This window comes from Sus scrofa, chromosome 5 (assembly GCF_054392235.1).
Source record: "Sus scrofa isolate SSC_HxYL_T2T_F1_AM1 chromosome 5, Sscrofa_HxYL_maternal_Yorkshire_Landrace_v2.0, whole genome shotgun sequence".
Classification (NCBI taxonomy): domain Eukaryota; kingdom Metazoa; phylum Chordata; class Mammalia; order Artiodactyla; family Suidae; genus Sus; species Sus scrofa.
Genome location: NC_139387.1, coordinates 23,564,128 through 23,584,708, shown reverse-complemented (window position 1 = coordinate 23,584,708; position 20,581 = coordinate 23,564,128). Strand labels below are relative to the sequence as shown.

At 35.4% G+C, this 20,581-nt stretch overlaps 5 protein-coding genes and 1 long non-coding RNA gene across 7 annotated transcripts in view; 2 read left to right on the top strand and 4 right to left on the bottom strand.

The window, feature by feature from the left end:
• LOC110260570 (olfactory receptor 6C76-like) overlaps positions 1-11,513 on the bottom strand; it is a 62,041-nt gene extending 50,528 nt beyond the window's left edge. The window contains exon 1 of the mRNA XM_084955910.1: positions 11,431-11,513. The gene's annotated coding sequence lies outside the window, so the exon portion shown is untranslated. The remainder of the gene's footprint in view (positions 1-11,430) is intronic.
• Positions 1-20,581, top strand: part of LOC110255239 (olfactory receptor 6C1-like) — a 371,689-nt gene that overhangs the window by 238,923 nt on the left and 112,185 nt on the right. The gene's annotated exons all lie outside the window — the stretch shown is intronic.
• LOC100627493 (olfactory receptor 6C1-like) overlaps positions 1-20,581 on the bottom strand; it is a 66,459-nt gene that overhangs the window by 15,883 nt on the left and 29,995 nt on the right. Inside the window, exon 3 of the mRNA XM_084955925.1 lies at positions 11,431-11,513. The gene's annotated coding sequence lies outside the window, so the exon portion shown is untranslated. The remainder of the gene's footprint in view (positions 1-11,430; positions 11,514-20,581) is intronic.
• Positions 1,156-5,126, top strand: LOC146403225 (uncharacterized). The gene is made up of 2 exons (XR_014803317.1): positions 1,156-1,624; positions 2,072-5,126. It is a non-coding gene; the product is annotated as an uncharacterized LOC146403225 (long non-coding RNA).
• On the bottom strand, positions 10,523-11,512 carry LOC110260679 (olfactory receptor 6C6-like). Its single transcript, XM_084955911.1, has one exon. The coding sequence runs from the start codon at positions 11,497-11,499 to the stop codon at positions 10,564-10,566; it is 936 nt and encodes a 311-aa protein (XP_084812037.1). The 5' UTR covers positions 11,500-11,512; the 3' UTR covers positions 10,523-10,563.
• On the bottom strand, positions 11,904-16,478 carry LOC110260677 (olfactory receptor 6C74-like). Its single transcript, XM_021091765.2, has one exon. The coding sequence runs from the start codon at positions 15,091-15,093 to the stop codon at positions 14,155-14,157; it is 939 nt and encodes a 312-aa protein (XP_020947424.2). The 5' UTR covers positions 15,094-16,478; the 3' UTR covers positions 11,904-14,154.

Sequence of the window (20,581 nt, the reverse complement as noted above, 5' to 3'; positions counted from 1 at the left end):
TTTCGTTTATAATTTTGGTAATTTGGGTTCTTTCTCTCCTCTTTTTAGTGTGTCTAGCCAGGGGTTTGTCAATTTTGGTTACCTTTTCAAAGAAACAGCTCTGAGTTTTATTAATTTTCTTATTATTTTTTGAATCTCTGTTTTATTGATTTCCTCTTTGATCTTTATAATTTCCTTCCTTCTGCTGACTTTAGGTCTCTTCTGTTCTTCTTTTTCGAATTCATTTAGGTGGAGGGTTAAGTTGTCAATTTGAGATCTTTCTTCTTTTTTGAGAAAGGCCTGCATCACTATGAATTTCCCTCTGAGCACTGCTTTTGCAGCATCCCATAGATTTTGAGAGGTTGTGTCTTCATTATCATTTGTCTCCAGGAATTTTTTAATTTCCTTCTTGATTTCCTCATTGACCTATTGGTTTTTTAGTAGCATGTTGTTTAGTCTCCATGTACTAGGGTTTTTCTCATTTCTTTTCCCATGGTTGATTTCTAGTTTCATGCCATTGTGGTCAGAGAAGATACTTGAAATAGTTTCTATGCTCCTAAATCTGTTGAGGTTAGCTTTGTGTCCCAATATGTGGTCGATTCTTGAGAATGTTCCTTGTGCATTTGAGAAGAATGTGTATTCTGATTTTTTTGAATGTAGTGTCCTGAAGATATCAATTAAGTCTAACTTTTCTATTGTTTCCTTTAGGATGTCTGTTGTTTTATTGGTTTTCTGTCTAGAAGATCTGTCCATTGGTGTGAGTGGGGTATTAACGTCTCCTACTATGATTGTATTCCCATCAATTTCTCCCTTTATGTCTGTTAATATTTGTCATATGTATCTGGGTGCTCCTGTATTTGGCGCATATATGTTGACGATAGTAACATCCTCTTCTTGGATGGATCCCTTAATCATTAAATCGTGTCCTTCTTTGTCTTTCTTTATGTCTTTTGTTTTAAAGTCTATTTTGTCTGATATGAGTATTGCAACTCCTGTTTTTCTGTCATGTCTATTGGCATGAAATATTTTTCCCCACCCCTTCACTTTCAAGCTATATGTATCCTTTGTCCTAAGGTGAGTTTCTTGGAGGCAGCATTTTGAAGGTTTTTGCCTTTTTATCCACTCAGCCACTCTGTGTCTTTTGATTGGAGTATTCAGTCCATTGACATTTAAGGTGATAATTGATAGATGATTATTTATTGCATTTTGAACCTCGTGTTCCAGTTGATTCTATGATTCTCCATTCTTCCTTTCTTTTTTTGGTTGGTTGGTCTCCGGTTATTATCTGCTTGAGTGTTTTGTTTTTGTTTTTGTTTTTGTTTTTTTTTTCATTTTTTGCTAATGCAATGTTTGGGTTTGGCTTGTGGTTGCCCTGTTTTTTAAGTATGCTAACTCCTTCCTATAATGTGTGCTTTAGCCTGATGGTCCTGAGGGTTCAAACACTTCATTACTATACTAAAATTAAGAAGAGAAACAAACAAACAAAAAAAGGGTTCTATTTATTTCCTAACATTCCCTTGCCCACATTTTATGATTTTGATGACTCTTTTTTTTCTTTTTAATTTTATTTTGTTTGAAACATGTTCATGATTAAATCTGTACGCTGGCTTATTTGAGTGACTGCTCGCTGATTGTGGTTTCCTCAGTCCTAGTCCCCCCCCCCCTTTTTTTCCCTCCCTTTCTTTCCTTCCTTTCTTTTTGGTTTAGAGAAGCCCTTTCAGTATTTCTTTTAGCCTGGGTTTTGTATTGCTATATTCTTTTAGCTTTTGTTTGTTGGAAAAAAATTTTATTTCCCCTTCTATTATAAATGATATTCTTGCTGAATAGATTATTCTAGGTTGCATATTTTTTTCCTTTTAGCACTTTATGTATCTCTTGCCGTTCCCTCCTGGCATGTAGATTTTCTGTAGAGAAATCAGCTGATAACTTATGGGGGTTCCCTTGTAGGTAACATTCTGCTTTTCTCTTGCTGCCTTTAGGATCCTCTCTTTATCACTAACTTTTGCCATTTTTATTATGATGTGTCTTGGTGAGGGTCTATTTGGGTTCAACTTGTTTGGGGCCCTCTGTGCTTCCTCTATCTTGAACTCAGTATCCTTTAGATTTGGGAAGTTTCCAGTGATAATTTCTTCAAATATATGTTCCATCCCCTTATCTTTTTCTGCTCCTTCTGGAATTCCTATTATGTGTAGATTGGCCTGTTTTATATTATCCCATAGATCTCTTATATTGCTTTCATGTTTTTTCATTTGGTTTTCTGTGTCCTGTTTGGGTGATTTCCATTATTCTATCTTCCACATCACTGCTTCATTTTTCTCCATTATTCATTCTGGTTTTTACTGCCCTTAGTTCAGTTTTTATCTCTGCAAATGAATTTTCTCATTTTTCTTGGCTCCTCCTTATATTTTCGAGTTCCTTTCTGAGGGTGTCTCCATTACTGTTCATATCTTCTCTTAATTCCTTCAGTATTTTAACTGTCTCCCTTTTGAACTCCAGGTCTGTCAGACTGTAGAGATCTGTTTTATTGTTGACTGCTTTAGGTGAGATCTCTTGTTGGTTTAACTGGGGGTGGTTTCTCAGCTTCTTTATCTTGCTTGTTGTTTTCTTTTTCCTGGTGGAGTTGTACTCACTAAAAGTGGCTGGGCAGTGTTTACCTTGTCACTGCTGTGGAATGTTTCCTGAGGGCTGGTGTTGTTTGTCAGTCTTCTTTGAGGCAGTGTGGCTTTTCTGGAGGGTAGGCAGGGCTGACAGGGTCTCTCTGAAGCAAAGGAGGACTTTCTGAGGGCAGACAGGACTGGGAGGTCTGCACCACGATGGAGGCAGATCACTCGGCTGGGCAGAGCTTGCTCTGATGTTTTTGGGTTGTGGGGCTCTTGCAGGGGGCTGGCGGTGCTGGGCAGCTGTTCTGCAGGAGTATGGCACCCCCTGAGGGAGGGAACAGATAGCTGAGCCACTGAGAACCCAAGAGGCTCTTCCCCCGGGCAGCTTGACTAGGATGGACTGCCTGAGAATGTAGGCAGACTTTTCACGGCCTGGCCGAGCTGTTCTAGCTTTTTTGGGCAGTGGGGGCTCTTGCAGGGGGCTGGCATGCACCAAGTTTTTGAAGGCTTGTTTTACTTGCTGGTTCCTCAGGGTATAAATAAAAGGGTTTAACATGGCGGCAACTGAAATGTTGAGAATAGCTACACCTTGGGGCAATGAAGCTCTTTCTTTGGCTGACGGCAAAATACATGAATGTACAGCTTCCATAAGAGATGGAAATGCCCATCATGTGAGAGGAACATGGGGAGAAAGCCTTTTTCCTCTGACTAGTGGATGGGATTCTCAAAATGGTGCTAATAAGGTACATATAGGACATAATCACTAAAGCCAATGTGAAGAGCAAAGTAACAAAAGCATAGTAAACGCCAATCATTTCTAAAAGCCATGGATCTGGGCATGAGAGTTGTAAAATGAGGAGTCACAAGAGAAGTGATCAGTTATACTGGAAGCACAGAAATCTAACGGGAGGATACCCATCCTCCTTAAACTTTTTCAAAAAGTTGAAGAAGAAAGAACACTCCCAAAGACATTCTATGATGCCACTATCACCCTAATTCCAAAATCAGACAAAGATACCACCAAAAAAGAAAACTATCGGCCAATATCTTTGATGAATATAGATGCAAAAATTCTCAACAAAATATTAGCCAACTGAATCCAACAACATATCAAAAAGATCATACACCACGACCAGGTGGGATTCATCCCAGGTTCACAAGGATGGTTCAACATATATAAATCAATCAACATCATATACCACATTAACAAAAGAAAAGTCAAAAACCACATGATCATCTCAATAGATGCAGAAAGAGCATTTGACAAAGTCCAACATCCATTCATGATAAAAACTCCTATCAAAGTGGGTATAGAGGGAATATTATCAAACCATAACATTAAAATAATCAAAGCCACTTATGACAAACCCACAGCCAGTATAATACTCAATGGAGAAAAGCTGAAAGTCTTCCCACAAAAATCTGGAACAAGACAAGGATGCCCATTCTCACCACTGCTATTCAACATAGTACTGGACGTCCTAGCCACAGCAGTCAGACAAACAAAAGAAATAAAAGGCATCCAAATAGGCAGATAAGGGGTAAAATGTCACTTTATGCAGATGACATGATACTATATGTATAAAACCCTAAGGACTCTACCCAAAAACTACTTGAACTGATCAACAAATTCAGCAAAGTAGCAGGATATAAGATTAACATTCAGAAATCAGTTGTGTTTCTGTATACTAAAAATGAAATATTAGAAAAGGAATACAAAAATACAAAACCATATAAAATCACACCCGAAAAAACCAAGCATCTGTGAATACACCTGACCAAGGAGGTAAAGGACTTATATGCCAAGAACTATAAAACATTAATCAAGGGAAATAAAAGAAGGTGGGAAGAAATTGAAAGATATTCCATGCTCCTGGGTTGGAAAAATTAATATTGTATAAATGGCCATACTACCCAAAGCAATCTACAGATTCAATGCAATCCCTATCAAATTACCCATGACATTTTTCACAGAACTAGGAAAAACCATCCAAAAATTTATATGGAACCACAAAAGACCCAGAATTGCCAAAGCAATCCTGAGGAACAAAAACCAAGCAGCAGGCATAACTCTCCCAGACTTCAAGCAATATTACAAATCCACAGTCATCAAAAGAGTGTGGTACCGGTATTAAAACAGACAGACAGACCAATGGAACAGAAAAGAGAAGCCAGAAATGAACCCAGACACATATGGACATTTAATCTTTGACAGAGGAGGCAAGAATATAAAATGGGAAAAGACAGTCTTTTCAGCAAGTATTGCTGGGAAACCTGGACAGCTGCATGCAAAGCAATGAAACTAGAACACACCCTCACACCATGCACAAAAATAAACTCCAAATGGCTGAAAGACTTAAATATAAGGCAAGACACCATCAAACTCCTGGAAGATAACATAGGCAAAACATTCCCTGACATCAACCTTATGAACGTCTTCTCAGGTCAGTTTCCCAAAGCAGCAGAAATAAAAGCAGAAATCGACCAATGGGACTTAATCAAACTCACAGGCTGTTGCACAGCAAAGGAAACCCAAAAGAAAACAAAGAGACAACTTATAGAATGGGAGAAAATAGTTTCAAATGATGCAACTGACAAGGGCTTAATCTCTAGAATATACAAGCAACTTATACAACAAAAAATCCAACAACCCAATGAAAAAATGGGCAAAAGACCTGAATAGACACTTCTCCAAGGAAGATGTACAGATGGCCAACAAGCAAATAACAAATGCTCAATAACCCTGATTACTAGAGAAATGCAAATCAAAACTACCACGAGATACCACCTCACACCAGTCAGAATGGCCATCATTAATACGTCCACAAATAGCAAATGTTGAAGGGGCTGTGGAGAAAAGGGAACCCTCCTGCACTGTTGGTGGGAATGTAAGCTGGTCCAACCACTAAGGAGAACAGTGTGGAGGTACCTTAGAAATCTATACATAGAACTACCATATGACCCAGCAACCCTACTCTTGGGCATATATCCGAACCAAACTCTACTTAAAAGAGAAACATGCACCCACATATTCATTGCAGCACTATTCACAATAGCCAAGATATGGAATCAACCCAAATGTCCATCAACAGATGATTGGATTCAGAAGACATGGTATATATACCCAATGGAATACTATTCAGCCATAAAAAGGACAAAATAATGCCATTTGCAGCAACATGGATGGAACTAGAGACTCTCATACTGAGTGAAGTAAGTCAGAAAGAGAAAGACAAATACCATATGATGTCACTTATATCTGGAATCTAAAATATGGCACAAATGAACCTTTCCACAGAAAAAGTTTATGGACTTGGAGAATAGACTTGTGGTTGCTAAGGGGGAGGGAATGGTGTGGATGGGGAGCTATGGGTTAATAGATGCAGACTATTGCCTTTGGAATGGATTAGCAATGAGATCCTGCTGTGTAGCACTGGGAACTATGTCTAGTCACTTATGATGGAGCATGATAATGTGTGGAAATAGAATGTATACATGCATGTGTGACTGGGTCACCTTGTTGTGCAGTAGAAAAAAAATTGTATTGGGGAAATAACTAAAAAAAAACAAAGAAAAATGGCTGTGGTGTACTATCCAGATATACATATATATATGAATTACTAATCAAGTTATGTTAAGAGTTTTGGCATCAGTGTCCATGGGAGATATTGATTGAGCTGTAGTAATTTCCTCTTCTTGTAATCAATTTTTCTGGTTTCAAATTTGGGTAATATTAAAAGAGTTAGTGGAGTTCCCACTGTGGCTCGGCAGTTAAGAACCTGACTATCCATGTGAATATGGGTTCTATTCCTGGCCTTCGTTAGTGGGTTAAGGATCTGGCATTATCTTAAGCTGTGGCATAGGTCAACAGGCGTGGCTGGGATCCTGCATTCCTGTGGCTTTTGGCATAGGCTGGCAGCTGCAGCTCTGATTTAACCCCTAGCCTGGGAAGTTCCATATCCTTAAAACAAACAAACAAAAAAAGAGTTAAAGTTTCTTATTTTGGGAAGAGTTTTAATTACACATTCACACTCTGAAATAGAAATAGGGATATTCATGCCTTCTTCTGTGAGTTTTGGGGTTTGGATTTTTCAGGAACTGTCTGTCTCATTTCATTTAAGCTATCAGATCTTGTTTTCTATTCTTTTATTTATTTATTTATTTTAAGGCTGCATCTGCAACATATGGAAGTTTTCAGGGTAGGGGTTGAAATAGCCCTGCAGGTGCTGGCCTACATCACAGCTACAGCCACGCCAGATCCAAGCCTCATCTGGAACTACACCACATCTTATGGCAATGCCAGTTCCCCAACCCTCTGAGTGAGGCCAGGGATGGAACCTGCATCTTCATGGATACTAGTTGGATTCATTGATGCTGCACAACAGGAACACCTAAAAGTAGAATTTCTGAATCATATGGTAACTTGACATTTAACTTTAAACGAAAGTGCCAAAGTATTTTACAAACAACTGCACCATTTTACATTTGTAGGAACAATGTATGCAGGTTCCAATTTCTGAGCATCATAAATAACACTAATTACATTTATGTATCTATATATCCTCGTGGCTGTAGAGTGGTATTTCATTGTGGTTTTGATTTGTATTTCTCTAATGACTACTGACAACTGTACAGATCTTGAGCATTTTTTCATCTGCTTTTTTTCATTTGTCTTTGGAAAAATGTCTAGTCAAGTCTTTTGCTTATATCTGTTGAAGTTTTGGTGTTTCTATTGTTCAGTGGTAGGAGTAATTTTATATATATTTAACAAAGTAAGTGCAAAAATTGTGTGAAGAGGAGTCCCCGTCGTGGCGCAGTGGTTAACGAATCTGACTAGGAACCATGAGGTTGCAGGTTCGGTCCCTGCCCTTGCTCAGTGGGTTAACGATCCGGCATTGCCGTGAGCTGTGGTGTAGGTTGCAGACTTGGCTCGGATCCCGCGTTGCTGTGGCTCTGGCGTAGGCCGGTGGCTACAGCTCCGATTGGACCCCTAGCCTGGGAACCTCCATATGCCGCGGGAGCAGCCCAAGAAATAGCAACAACAACAACACAACAACAACAACAACAACAACAACAACAAAAAATTGTGTGAAGAAAATAACACTCTGAGTTCATGGATTATAGACAATATTGTTAATTCAGATGGCAGTACTTCCTAAGCTGATCTACAGTTTCGGTGTAAGGCTAATGAAAATTTCAACCACTCTTTTCACATAAATGGCAATCTTATCCTAAAATATACATGGAATTGCAAGGGAATTGAAAAGGACCCAGAATAGCGAAAATACTGAAAAAGAGGAACAAAGTTGCAGGAGTAATATCTTCCAATTTGAAAACTTACTATATACAGCTACAGTAATCAAGAGAGTGTGATACTGACATAACAGTTGACATATAGATTAAGGGAACAGAACAAAGAGTCCTATAGTAGAACCAAACATTTATGATCAACTGATTTTTTTTTTTTGTCTTTTTGCCATTTCTTGGGCTGCTCTCGTGGCATATGGAGGTTCCCAGGCTAGGGGTAGAATCAGAGCTGTAGCCACCTGCCCATGCCGCAGCCACAGCAACGCAGGATCCAAGCCATGTCTGCAACCTACACCACAGCTCACGGCAACGCCGATCCTCAACCCACTGAGCAAGGCCAGGGATCAAACCTGCAACCTCATGGTTCCTAGTCGAATTCGTTAACCATTGCACCACGATGGGAACTCCCTGATCAATCTATTTTTAACAAAGGTACCAAGGTTATTCAATGCTGAAGTAATTGTCTTCTCAACAATTCATGAATATAACTGGGTACCTACATGCAAAAAAAAAATTTTATCACTGTCTCACACCATATCAAAAATCAATTCAAAAGAATAGAAAGACCTAAATATAGGAATGAAAATGATAAATTTCTTATAGGAAACTGTAGGTCATAACTCTCTGTAACTTTGATTAGGCAATGTTTTCTTAAATATGATGCCAAAAGCACAAACCACAAAATAAAAAATAGCTAAATTTAACTTAAAATTAAAGCTTTAGTGATCAAAGGACACAATGAAGAATGTGAAAATACAACCCAAAGAAGCCAAAAAATATTTACAAATCAAGTATCTAATAAGGGTTTAGTGTTTTATTAAGAACTTATTGGAAAGTAAACTCTAGGTCGATGAAGATTTCAAGAACGTGAATATAGTAACATGGACTCACTCCCTTATTTTCGACATAGAAAACCAGATTGATAACAATGCTGGCTTAAAAATAGTAAAATGATCTAAAACACAACTCTCAAATTTTTTCTACCAGGGACACGTGGATAATAGGTGTACCATCAAATAAATACCTTAGTGATTTTTTTCACTTATTTTTCCCTGATGGAATATTAAATGCAGGATGGACATCTGTATATTTGGGGGATTTTTTTGAAGGCTTCTTTTTATCTGACAGTATATCAGTAATACTTCTTTCTTAAAAGGCATTAAACACATGTGAGTATGTGTAGGAGTGAGCAGAGGGAATGCCCCAAGAAAACTCAACTCATGCTTTTAAATTTCCCTTAATTTATTCCAGAGATCCAAAGGTTTAACACCTTCCTTCAGCTTGTTCCTCTAAATATCTCCGGAGATATCACAGTGAGCTTTGGATTCATGGGCCATTATTGCATTTTAACTCACAAATAACTCATGTTGTTAAAACATTAGCTCTTGTCTTCCTGACTCCAATATCTGAAAAACCTATCCTTAATACAGTTAACAGAGGAATCTTTCTAAAAGAAATTCCTGATTACAGAGGTTCTTAGATTTTAAAAGTAAACTTTCATATGAACCACCGGCCTCAGACTCACCTACAGAGTGTGTTTCTATGTTGTATTCCAGGTAAGTTGAAAATATATTTTAGGGATGAGAATATGGACTTTGCATTTAAATACGCCAAGCTGGTGGGCGATTCTTATTCATTCCACATATTCAGGACTTTAAACTTACCAAGTAGGGATCTAGTACAGTTTTGGACATACAAGTCTCTTACAATTTGTAAGTTGCCCTTTTTTTTTTTTTTTTTTTTTCTTGTCTTGCTGATTAACTCAAATGAAGCAACAACTTCAGCCAAGAGCAGCTAACACTTATTGAGGGTACAGTCTAGACCGGGAGCAGATCTTGAATTACTTGATATAGAGGTATCATTTCATTGTCAATGAACCTTATAAAATAAGAATTATCATTATTACATGTATTTCACAACTGGACAAATTTAGCAACAAAGAATTTGAGAGACTTGGGAGTTCCCATCGTGGCACAGTGGAAACAAATTCAACTAGAAGCCATGATGTTGCGGATTCAATCCCTGGCCTCGTGGGTTGGGGATCTGTCATTGCCATGAGCTGTGGTGTAGCTCGCAGACAAGGCTGGGATCTGGCATTGCTGTGGCTGTGGTGTAGGCTGGCAGTTGTAGCTCCAATTCAACCCCTAGCCTGGGAACTTCTATATGCTGTAGGATCGGCCCTAAAAAGGCAAAAAAAAAAAAAAAAAAAAAAATTAGAATTTGAGAGACTTGATTAAACTCACATATACATCTAAATTTCAATCTTGGATGACTGGCCAAAAGTATAACACTTTGAATTATCAGGTTTGTGATCCCAGGAAGTTAATTTTAAATTATTTCTCAGATCCCAGTGGTAGTATATGCTATTATACATATGTCTATAAAATGTTTTATGATTAATATATAATTATTAACTTTTTATTTAGGTCAGTACTATGCATTACAGATAAAGTTTAATAACTGTAGACAACTTGAAGATAGGACTCATTGTAATATGGAAAAGAATGCTAATAATGAACTGTATTAGGAAGAAAAAGGGCATTGTATTAAAAGGCTTGGTTAAAATGTTTTGAGAAGGCTAAATAATTGAAGGACACATTTAAGGAAATTTTAAAATGAGTAACAATTTTAAACAATTTTTATTTTTTTTCTTTACATTTTAAACTTAATTTTTCCCTCATTTATTGAAATAAACAACCTTTTGGAGTGTATCTTTGAAGGCCTGTTTCACTTGCTGGTTCCTTAGAGTGTAAATGAAGGGGTTTAATAAAGGGGCAACTGAGGTATAGATAACTGCTACTCCTTTGGATAAAGTCACCCTTTCCTTTGCTGATGGCTTCATGTAAATAAAGATACAGCTGCCATAAGTAAGGGAGACTACAATCATGTGAGAAGAACAAGTGGAGAAAGCCTTTGTCCTTTTTTGAGCAGAGGGAATTTTTAGAATGGTTTTGATTATATATGTGTAGGAAAAAATCACTGACAGCAACGTGACCATGAGATTTATAGCAGATGAGAAAAATGAAATCAATTCTAGGAGGTGAGTGTCTGTGCAAGAAATCTGCAGCACAGGGGAAGTGTCACATATGAAGTGATCAATTACTTTGGAAGCACAGAATTCCAGTTTCAATCCCAAGACCACTGGTGGAAAGGTAAGCAGAAAGCCAGCTGCCCATGAACTGAGTACAAGTTGGTAGCACACTTTTTTGCTCATAATGATTGGGTAATGTAGGGGTTTGCAGATTGCTACATAACGATCAAAAGACATGGCAGCTAGCAGGTAAAATTCTGTAATAGCTAATACAAGGAAAAAGAATAACTGAGATGCACAACCATTGTAGGAAATTATTTTGTTTTTAGTTATGAGGCTTATTAAGAATCTGGGAATGCAGACTGTGGTTAATGAAACTTCCAAGAAGGAGAAGTTTTGGAGGAAAAAATACATGGGAGTCTTGAGACGGGGATCCAGCAAGATAAGAAGGATGATGGATAGGTTCCCCATCACACTCAACATATAGTTTAGAAAGAGAAATATAAAAATCACCATTTGCAATTGTGGGTCATCAGTCAGTCCTAGGAGAATGAACTCTATTTCTCTTGACTGGTTCTTCATTTCAGTTTTGAGTCCTATTAAATAGACGTAAAGAAACAACTAAAAAAGCTGATGTAACAGGACTTCGTAAGAACTACAGACATAGAAAAAAAAACATACTCAGAAATGTAAATAAGTTTAAATGGTTGATCAATTTCACAAGACAAAGGATACCTAAAATTACATCATTTGTTAGCATAAACATCCTCAGATTGGCTGCTCCTTTATAACTACACTAAATTCTTTCTTTCTCCCCATTTTAATGTGAAAGATAATTTAAATTTTACTTGATAATTTCCCAATGAGCTGAATTCTATTTAAATATTCTAAACAGAACATAAGTATTGCTAGAAATGAATTTTCTATGTGTATGTCATCAAGTACTGAAAAATTTCTTACAACATCTTGACAATTATACCAGAATCGATTTGCAGTATTTATTTAAAAAACCCGTAGCTCATCAAAACACTTATTAAAGATAGGGAACATATAGCAATATTAGTAGTTACATATTTTCTCTATCATGGAAATATTCTAATATATGCCATTAACTATTGTCTCCCAATGTTATATTTTTCCATTTTTCCTTTATCTCATTTCCTTAAATTATTTTTTCCTTTGGTTTTAAATATATCAATTTTCTCATAATCAGCTGCATGTACTCAGGAAGAATTGAATATTGCATCTGTATAAAAATGAAAAAAAAACATGACAATTCAAGTGTCAGAGAAAATTACCTGACTTGTACTTATAGAATAGCTTTTTTTTTACTTAGACATATGTATGTTAAATTATATGTGACTTACCACTTCCAGGTTATATTAATATAATTCCTTCTATGAGACTATTATAGGAATAAGTACCAAAATATAAATGTAAACTTTACCCCCCTTATAATATTATAAACTATTCAGTTGTTTTAAAAATAAATTTAATTCCAGTTCTTTTCTGGAAAAGGATTCAAAGAAGAGATATAATCTTGAAATTATGTGCATCTGCTAATATCCTCCACTTTTAATCACACACATAAAAATCATCAGACCTAGATAGTACAGATAATTCAATTAGAATACTATTTGATGTCAGATAAGATTCATTTTCTATTTTCTTAAAAACAAAAAATATTTCATAAAAATTCTAATTGAAAATGTTGTACTCTAAATGAAAAGATGTTTTAGGAAATCTCCCAATGAAAGGAACCTAAAATTTGCCACAACCAACTGTTGCTTCAAATTGTACACTAACAAAAGCTGCAGTTTTATCATTTTGCCCATAAGAGGCACAGGGGATTAATTGAAATTAAAAGAGGAAAGCAAAAGAAATGTCCTCTGGAGACTGCTTTCAGAAAGGACATACCAATTAAGTTTAAAAAAAAGAAAGAAAAATTAAAGAAAGGAAAAAGAGAAGAAACAGAAAGCAAAGAATTAAAGAAAAATCAAGCAAAAAAACCCTGTGAAATGCTTTAACTACAAAACTGATGGGATGTTCTCTCAAAAGAGAACAAGAAATGGTTTAAACTTGACATATTTCAAATATTTAATGGCAACAAGAATTTCAGATATTCCAACGCCATGGGACAAAGTGATGAATTCTCCTGGTGAGAAAGTTTACTCAAAACGGAAACCCCTCTCTTGTTTCCAGTAGGCAATAGGCTACAATTTCATTAACTTTATTATGTCTCTTATTTACTTTTATTTTGAAACAATATAAAAGATAAAGAAAAATATACAACAAGGATCTTTTATTCCTGAGTCACTTGATGCTCACTGAGTCACTTGATGGATATTTTGGGTTCCCCAAATATCCACTTAATGACTTCCAGTTCAAAAATCCTTAAAAAAAGCTTTAGTTTATTCTATCACTTAGGTTTCCATGATAAGACATATAGCTATATAATTATGTATCTCTGTGTATGTCCATCTGAAGAGAATAAAGACATTGATAAGCATTGTTTATTTAACCTTAAGTGAGCTTCAGAAGTACCCCAAGTTATTGAAGGGAAATGTTGGTGTATGGAAAAACCAAATAGCCACAATATTTCATTAACTTTTCAAAAATAAGCTACACTTTTTAATCTACAATTCAAATGCTTATAAATGCTAATAATTCTCAAATAAAAACTAAAAAACAAGTTTCTGTGGAAAGTATTTTAAAACAATGATCAATAAACAAATATTTTCTAATTTGAGCATCAACGCTAAAAACAAATCATTACTATATATCCTTTCATTTCATTAAATAGTGTATGCACCAATGCATTGCTAGTATTGCAAAAAAGATATAAATGAATATTAGCTTAAAGAATGTCATAAGTAAATACAAATAAAGTATGGAATTTATGTTTACAATAAATTATGCTACATTCAATATAATTTAAATGAAAAATACTTTATCTTCTTGAGTGACTAGAAATATTAGACATAAAGATGGTTTGAAAAACTTAGGTCAACTTTTTCCATATATTAAAGGAAAAGAAATGAGCAAAAAAATCTCTATTGAAGAATACAAAGAAAATTTTCTTCACTGAAACAAAATTTTTTGTGAAAATAAAGCTTGAGAGAGAGAATGACTAATGAAAAAAAAAAGGAGGAAATATATATATTGGAAGCTACAGTTGGATACACTGATGTTATCATAGGCTCCTTTATTCATTTCCTTTACACAGAGAACAAACATTCATTTTTTTGAGAAAGAAACAGCCCTGTGTGTCATATTCATAAAGGCTTTTTTCACTTGTTCGTTCCGTAAGCTGTAGATAAAAGGATTCAACAGTGGTGCAACAGAGGTATTGAGCACTGCGATTCCCTTGGAAAAAGATACTCTTTGTTTGACTGAAGGCTTAGCATACATGAAGATGCAGCTGCCATAAGAAAGGGATATCACAATCATGTGAGACGAACACGTTGAGAAAGCTCTTTTCCTCTGATTACTTGAGGGGAGTTTTAGAATCGTTACTGCAATATAGGTATATGATATTATCACCATCACCAGTGTGACCACGAGAGTCACTGAAGCAGATATGAATCCCACCGTCTCAATGAGATGTGTGTCCGAGCAGGAGATCTGCATGAGGGCAGTTGTGTCACAGTAGAAATGATCAACTATGTTGGAGTCACAGAAATCAAGCTGCAGGCCTAAGAGGAGAGGTACAAAGATGGTAAAGAACCCAGCGATCCAACAACTGAGGACAAGCTGAATGCAGATCTTACTGTTCATGATGGTTGTGTAATGCAGGGGCTTACAGATGGCAACATAGCGGTCATAGGACATTGCTGCCAGCAAGTAAAATTCCGATGCTCCAAGAAGGAAGACAAAAAATACCTGAGCAGCACATCTGCTATAGGAAATGGTTTTGTCCCCAGTTGCCATCATAACCAGGAAATTAGGGATGCATGTACTAGTAAAGGAAATTTCTAAGAAGGAAAAGTTCCGAAGGAAAAAATACATGGGGGTCTTGAGGTGAGGATCCACCAGGGTGAGTGTAATGATGGTCAAATTGCCAGTGATGCTTAGCAAGTAGGTGAGAAGGAGGAAGATAAATAGTACAACTTTCATTTGTGGGTCATCAGTCAAACCTGCCAGAATAAATACTGTCACTCTTGTATGGTTTCCCATTACTGTCTTCTACTTTTCCAGGTCTACATAGGAAAAAAAAAAAAAAAAAAGAAAGAAAAAAAGCGGACCAAAAAAAAAAAAAAAAAAAAAAAGATAAAGAAAGAATGTGATAATTCCAATGGAAAAAAACAGTGGTAACTAGTGTTTAAGGTAAAGTTAGCAAAATTATATTTCAGATAGAATACACTGTGCTCATTCATGTTTTAACGGTGGTTACGCCAGGAAGAACAATAATCTGCATTTCCAGAGGCTCTGAACAGGTAATTCAATCTTAATTTGCAATTCAAACACAGAATAACATATATGATTGTAGTAAATATTAAAGTGAATTTTAAAGCATAGAAAATGCTATGACCACTCGATTTTATTGTAAGACTTCATATGAATGCCATTTCCTTTTTAAGAGATTTGCTTAATAAAAATTAAATGATACCTATCATTTTAAACACTTCAGTGCATGTTTTGTAGTTAACGTAAACACACACATGCACACATTCATACACAGTCCTAGCCATCATTGAGAAATGGGGCTAAAATAGCTATACCATTTCACTCAATTAATCAAATTCAAATGTCTGATTCTTGTGTCATTTACTTTGACTACTAATGAGATCTAATTTCAGATAAGTGAATATGAGGCTTTTGGAATATATTTATTTGTTTAACCTTATTAATATTTCCTTTCTTTCAATCTCCTTGACATCCTCACACTTCCCATTTTGGAGCCAAAACAAAATCATCAGAAATAGTCTGAGAATTTCAGTCTGTGTAAAAAGAAATTGGGGTTTTCCTCTGCATATTGTGGTTCGGAGAGTAGACCAGGTACAAATAAGTGAAAATGAGGATACAGGGTATTGGAGGAGATGGAAAGATATAAACATGTGCTCTAGAAGTTGTAGGAGGCGTAAAAGGTGGAGAAGAGAAAGAAAAGGACAAAGATTTATGGAAACCTAGAGTGGTAAAAAGAGTTTTTAGAGATAGAAGAGTGAGTTTGAGGGAACAGTTAAACGATGATGGAAAATATGTAAATAAGTAGTTTTTAAATTAAGTAAACAAGTAAGAATATGTAACTTAGTAAAAATTCAGAAAAAAATATTGTAAGGGAAAAATTTGGACCAGTGAAATTTCTCTTCAGCAACTTCTAATCCTTTCCATTTACCATTCTATTCTTTGTCATAAATAGAGACTGAAAACATGAACAATTTGAGATCGGGGCAGTCCAAGAGATGCGGACTGAGAATTTGGTAAATCTCAAACACATATGAATCTCAGAATTGTTGACAGAAAGTCAACAGACTCACATTTCCCCATCACAAGGATACTCAAATGTAAGACTAGCCTGTAATTACAGAAATATTAACTCTAGGTGAATATTCACAACCCTGGGCGTGTATTACGTGAGACAGTTCTATTGTTCGGGTTTGTACAGCTAACAAATTGAAGAGCTGGATTAACTTTGAGAAAGTGTATTTTCCATAGTTGTCCTCTTAAAAGAAGAACATTTTGTACTAATAGTTTTAGACCAGATATAGTTTATTTCTTTAGCAAAAAAGATTGATATACCTAGGGAAACTTTCCTTCCGGGTTATCTTTATCATCTTGTATAAAATGACTCAACTTGTTAGGATGGGCCCTAGAGAAGACAATTTTTTCTCTATTGAGATTACCAATATTATTATTTTCAACCTCCAAAACATACTTTATTAGTGAAAAACATATATATATATATATATATATATATATATATAATAAGCATGAGAAGGACAAATAAAAGTTGTTTCCAGTAACATATACAGAAGTTTTTAGGACAATTCTAAGAGAAAAAAAGAGATCTGCTCTCAAAATCATGTTAATAATGTAGACATATGCCACAAGATGTGACTATTATTATTCCTGAACATTCTTTATACACTTATATAATCATAAAGTAGTGCATTATAATTTTTTCATTTACACAAGTGGCTCAGTGGCAACAATAGTAGGAATGCATACATCTAAACACATAATCAGAATTCTACCATGTCAAGTTATTTCTTTGTCCAGATTTAACAATCACACACAGCAACTAATCCCAACACACACTGTAAAAATATAATGTTCACATTACACAACCATTAAAAGTTGGGCCTATGAGTTTAATTATGTTTAGTTGTGATAAATACTGTCAATGACAGATAATTTTTTTTTTTTTTTGGTCTTTTTGCCACTTCTTGGGCTGCTCTCACGGCATGTGCAGTTTCCCAGGCTAGGGGTCAAATCAGAGCTGTAGCCACCAGCTTACACCAGAGCCACAGCAACGTGGGATCCGAGCTGAGTCTGCAACCTACACCACAGCTCACGGCAATGCTGGATCCTTAACCCACTGAGCAAGGCCAGGGATCGAACACACAACCTTATGGTTCCTAGTCGGATTCGTTAACCACTGCACAATGATGGGACTCCAAATTTTAAAGAAAAAATTTTTAAATTCTAAATTACCACTGAATTCCATTTGCCTCCTTTCACCATTTTCCATAAATCAAAATGTAAAAGGTTAGAAAAAGAGGTTAATAGTTCATCATAAAAATAGAACAGATAGAAAATCATGGTCTTTAAATTTTCAACCTACCAATTCATTTCATCTTTTTGAGTCCTAAAGCAGTCTGCCAAAATTAGTTAAAATCTCCATCTTTTTTTAAGAAGATAAATATAGAGATTAATTCTAACAAAGTCATCTCTGATTCAATATTTAACTCTTATTATCATGCTGAACACAGCACAGTGATGTCCATTCCTCTCTGAATGCATCTCAATCTACTTCTCCGTCTATGGTTGTTTTCTTTCATCTATGGCAACTTTGTAAATGCAGAAGATTTATAATTAGAGCTTTTTCTTTCCAGATTTCTGACTAGTGTATTAAATTTTCTCTTTAAAACGATCTACTTATTTATATCTAAAATACATTTCTAAGGATTACCTACAGTGCCATATGAAACTAATCAACATGATTCCATGGAGTACTTATGTTTTCTGTGCCCTGATGGAAAATATCTAAAGATTATGAAAAATCTCAGGAGGATATGAGATTCAAGGAAACCATTCCCAAAGGATCAAAAATTTATATGCTATACAAGAGTTCTCCCCAGGCACTAAATGTTTTTAACAGTAGAATTATGTATCTAAAACAAAAGAAAACAAGCTATCAAAAAACCCTGCTTTAACTGTATCTGCAGAGAATTCAGTGTTGATTTCCCTAGTTTATGTCTGCCTTCCTACTCATTCAAGTTTTGAAATCCCAAATATATTGACAGGGATTTGGAAACAAAAGAACAATTTACTGTAATTGGTAGTAACAAGTGACTACATAAGATGGAGAACTTAGCCTGTCACAGAATAAAGTGCTCCTCAGGCCGGATGCACCACTGTTAGTTCTCCAGACACATCTACCACTTCATGTCCTATATGACCTCAGTTTCTTTTCTCTAAATAATCTTTGTGATATTTTCTATTGGATCTTAAACTGATATTTCAGAACTAAGCATTGTCTACCTTTTCTATATAGTGAAGGAATATTCATCTATGTATATACCTGGTTTCCTTGTAATTTATGTCATGTGACTAAATACTGTCCAAAGGATATAAATGAAGAAGCCTTATCCAATTTCCATGGATTATCTTCCAATAAAAGTAGTTATTCATCTTCTTCCTCTTTACCCCCTCTCAGGATTTAAATGCAGATGTGATAGCAAGCCAGTTGGAGCCATGAGTAATTATTACTAGGAATGATGAATCATCAAGACAGAGCACATCCAGGATCCTGACCCCATTGTAGGTCATATCACCATAGACACACAATGATTTTTATGGAAGAGGTTTAACATGACAGTCCAAACATTTAAATAGATTAAGTTATTTTTTTGTTTAAACAGTTCTGATATTTGTTAATTACTGTCCAAATACCATTTAATTTATTACTTAGCTTCTTAATGAAAATATTAACTAATTATTTACAGATTGTGCGCTAAATATATGTAGATCTTCTTAGCTCTATTTTTATTTGTGTTGTTTACATTGCTTTTGGTCATTCAAATCTTCTTCCATAATGCTTATGAATTTTTTACGCTATACCCCAAATTGTATGCAAATGAGAAAGGGTCTAGATAATGTTTTATCCCCACAAATAGGATTTAGTTTATGCACACAAGGGAGCCAACATTGATCAAAACAAGGAATGAGATTATTCAAATCTGTTTTTAATGCTTTTTGAAATATGCTGAATTCATTGCGTTTATTCTTAGGCTGTAAGATTTAAGTCCTCTGAACTAAAAGCTTATATATTTAGCCAGGCTCTTTTCAATTAGTAAATCAGAAATGGCAACATTTTGTTTTCAGAGACTAGGAGACAGCAAAATTTCTTTTAAGATGTCTTAATCTGTTAGGTGCTGTTTTATCCTGTGATTTCAGGCTTCCATTACTTGAGAGTAAAGATAGATCAACTATGTTTAGGGAATAACACTGAAAAATATCAGACTTACTAGTCTTCACTTGCTTTTCATACAGGCTCTTTTCTCTCAGAGAAAATTCCTGCTATGTTACAGAGCTTTCCAGCTTTTCAAATGGCATGTCACATGTGTTAAATGAAAAATACCACTGAAAATTATAACCTGGTACTATGTCAGGTTACCAAGATTCTCTTTTATACCCAAGTTCTGAGAGCCTGAAGTCTCCTTTGCACCTCCAAACACAGTCCTTAAACTGAAGTCATCATTGTGTTGATATGCTTGTAAACCACTCTTTGCTGCAAACTGATCAGGGAGTGTTGGTACCAAATAGAACATTGGCTTTGGAATTACACAGAAATAAATTTTAATTTTGTCTCTCTTGCTAATTAGCAGTGTGATCCTGGGTAATTTACTCTAATTCTTTGAAGTTCATTTTTCTCACAAGATTAAATAGGATAATTTATAAGTCATTGTGTTTTGTTTTGATTTTAAAAATTCAGATAGTACATACAGACACCAAGGATGATGCCAGGCACAGAAACAGTAGTTCTTATTAAAGACCTAAATATTATTAAATGATATTTTCTAGCTTATCTTACCACAGCAGGCCACTGTTAGGGATTTGGAAGGGAAGTCTTACTCATAAATAAAAAAAAGAAAAATCTGTGACCACTATCCCTGTGTAACTGCTTTAGTATCACATGCAAAATTATAGAAATTGGGGTGTTCGGGGTTTAGAATTTTATGGTATTTTGTCCCAGTAAACATTACATAGAGGGGTAACACTTTTTATAGAATTAGTGCACTCATTTTTCCTTTTTGGCTTGTAGGTTAAAACGAGTCTTCTTTATTGCTATAATATTTGAAAATGTAAGAACAGGGCATGGATAAGTTACTCAAATATATCAAATAAAGTAGGAGATAATTGAAGAAAATTCTTCCAGTTGGAGCATTAACCATATTATATTATATACCTTCTATTTAACTTTTCCTCAGGTAATTTTTAT

Bases quoted from the DNA above. Each gene is read 5' to 3' on its own strand.
- LOC110260679 (XM_084955911.1), bottom strand. From the start codon at position 11,499: ATGAAGAACCAGTCAAGAGAAATAGAGTTCATTCTCCTAGGACTGACT.
- LOC110260677 (XM_021091765.2), bottom strand. From the start codon at position 15,093: ATGGGAAACCATACAAGAGTGACAGTATTTATTCTGGCAGGTTTGACT.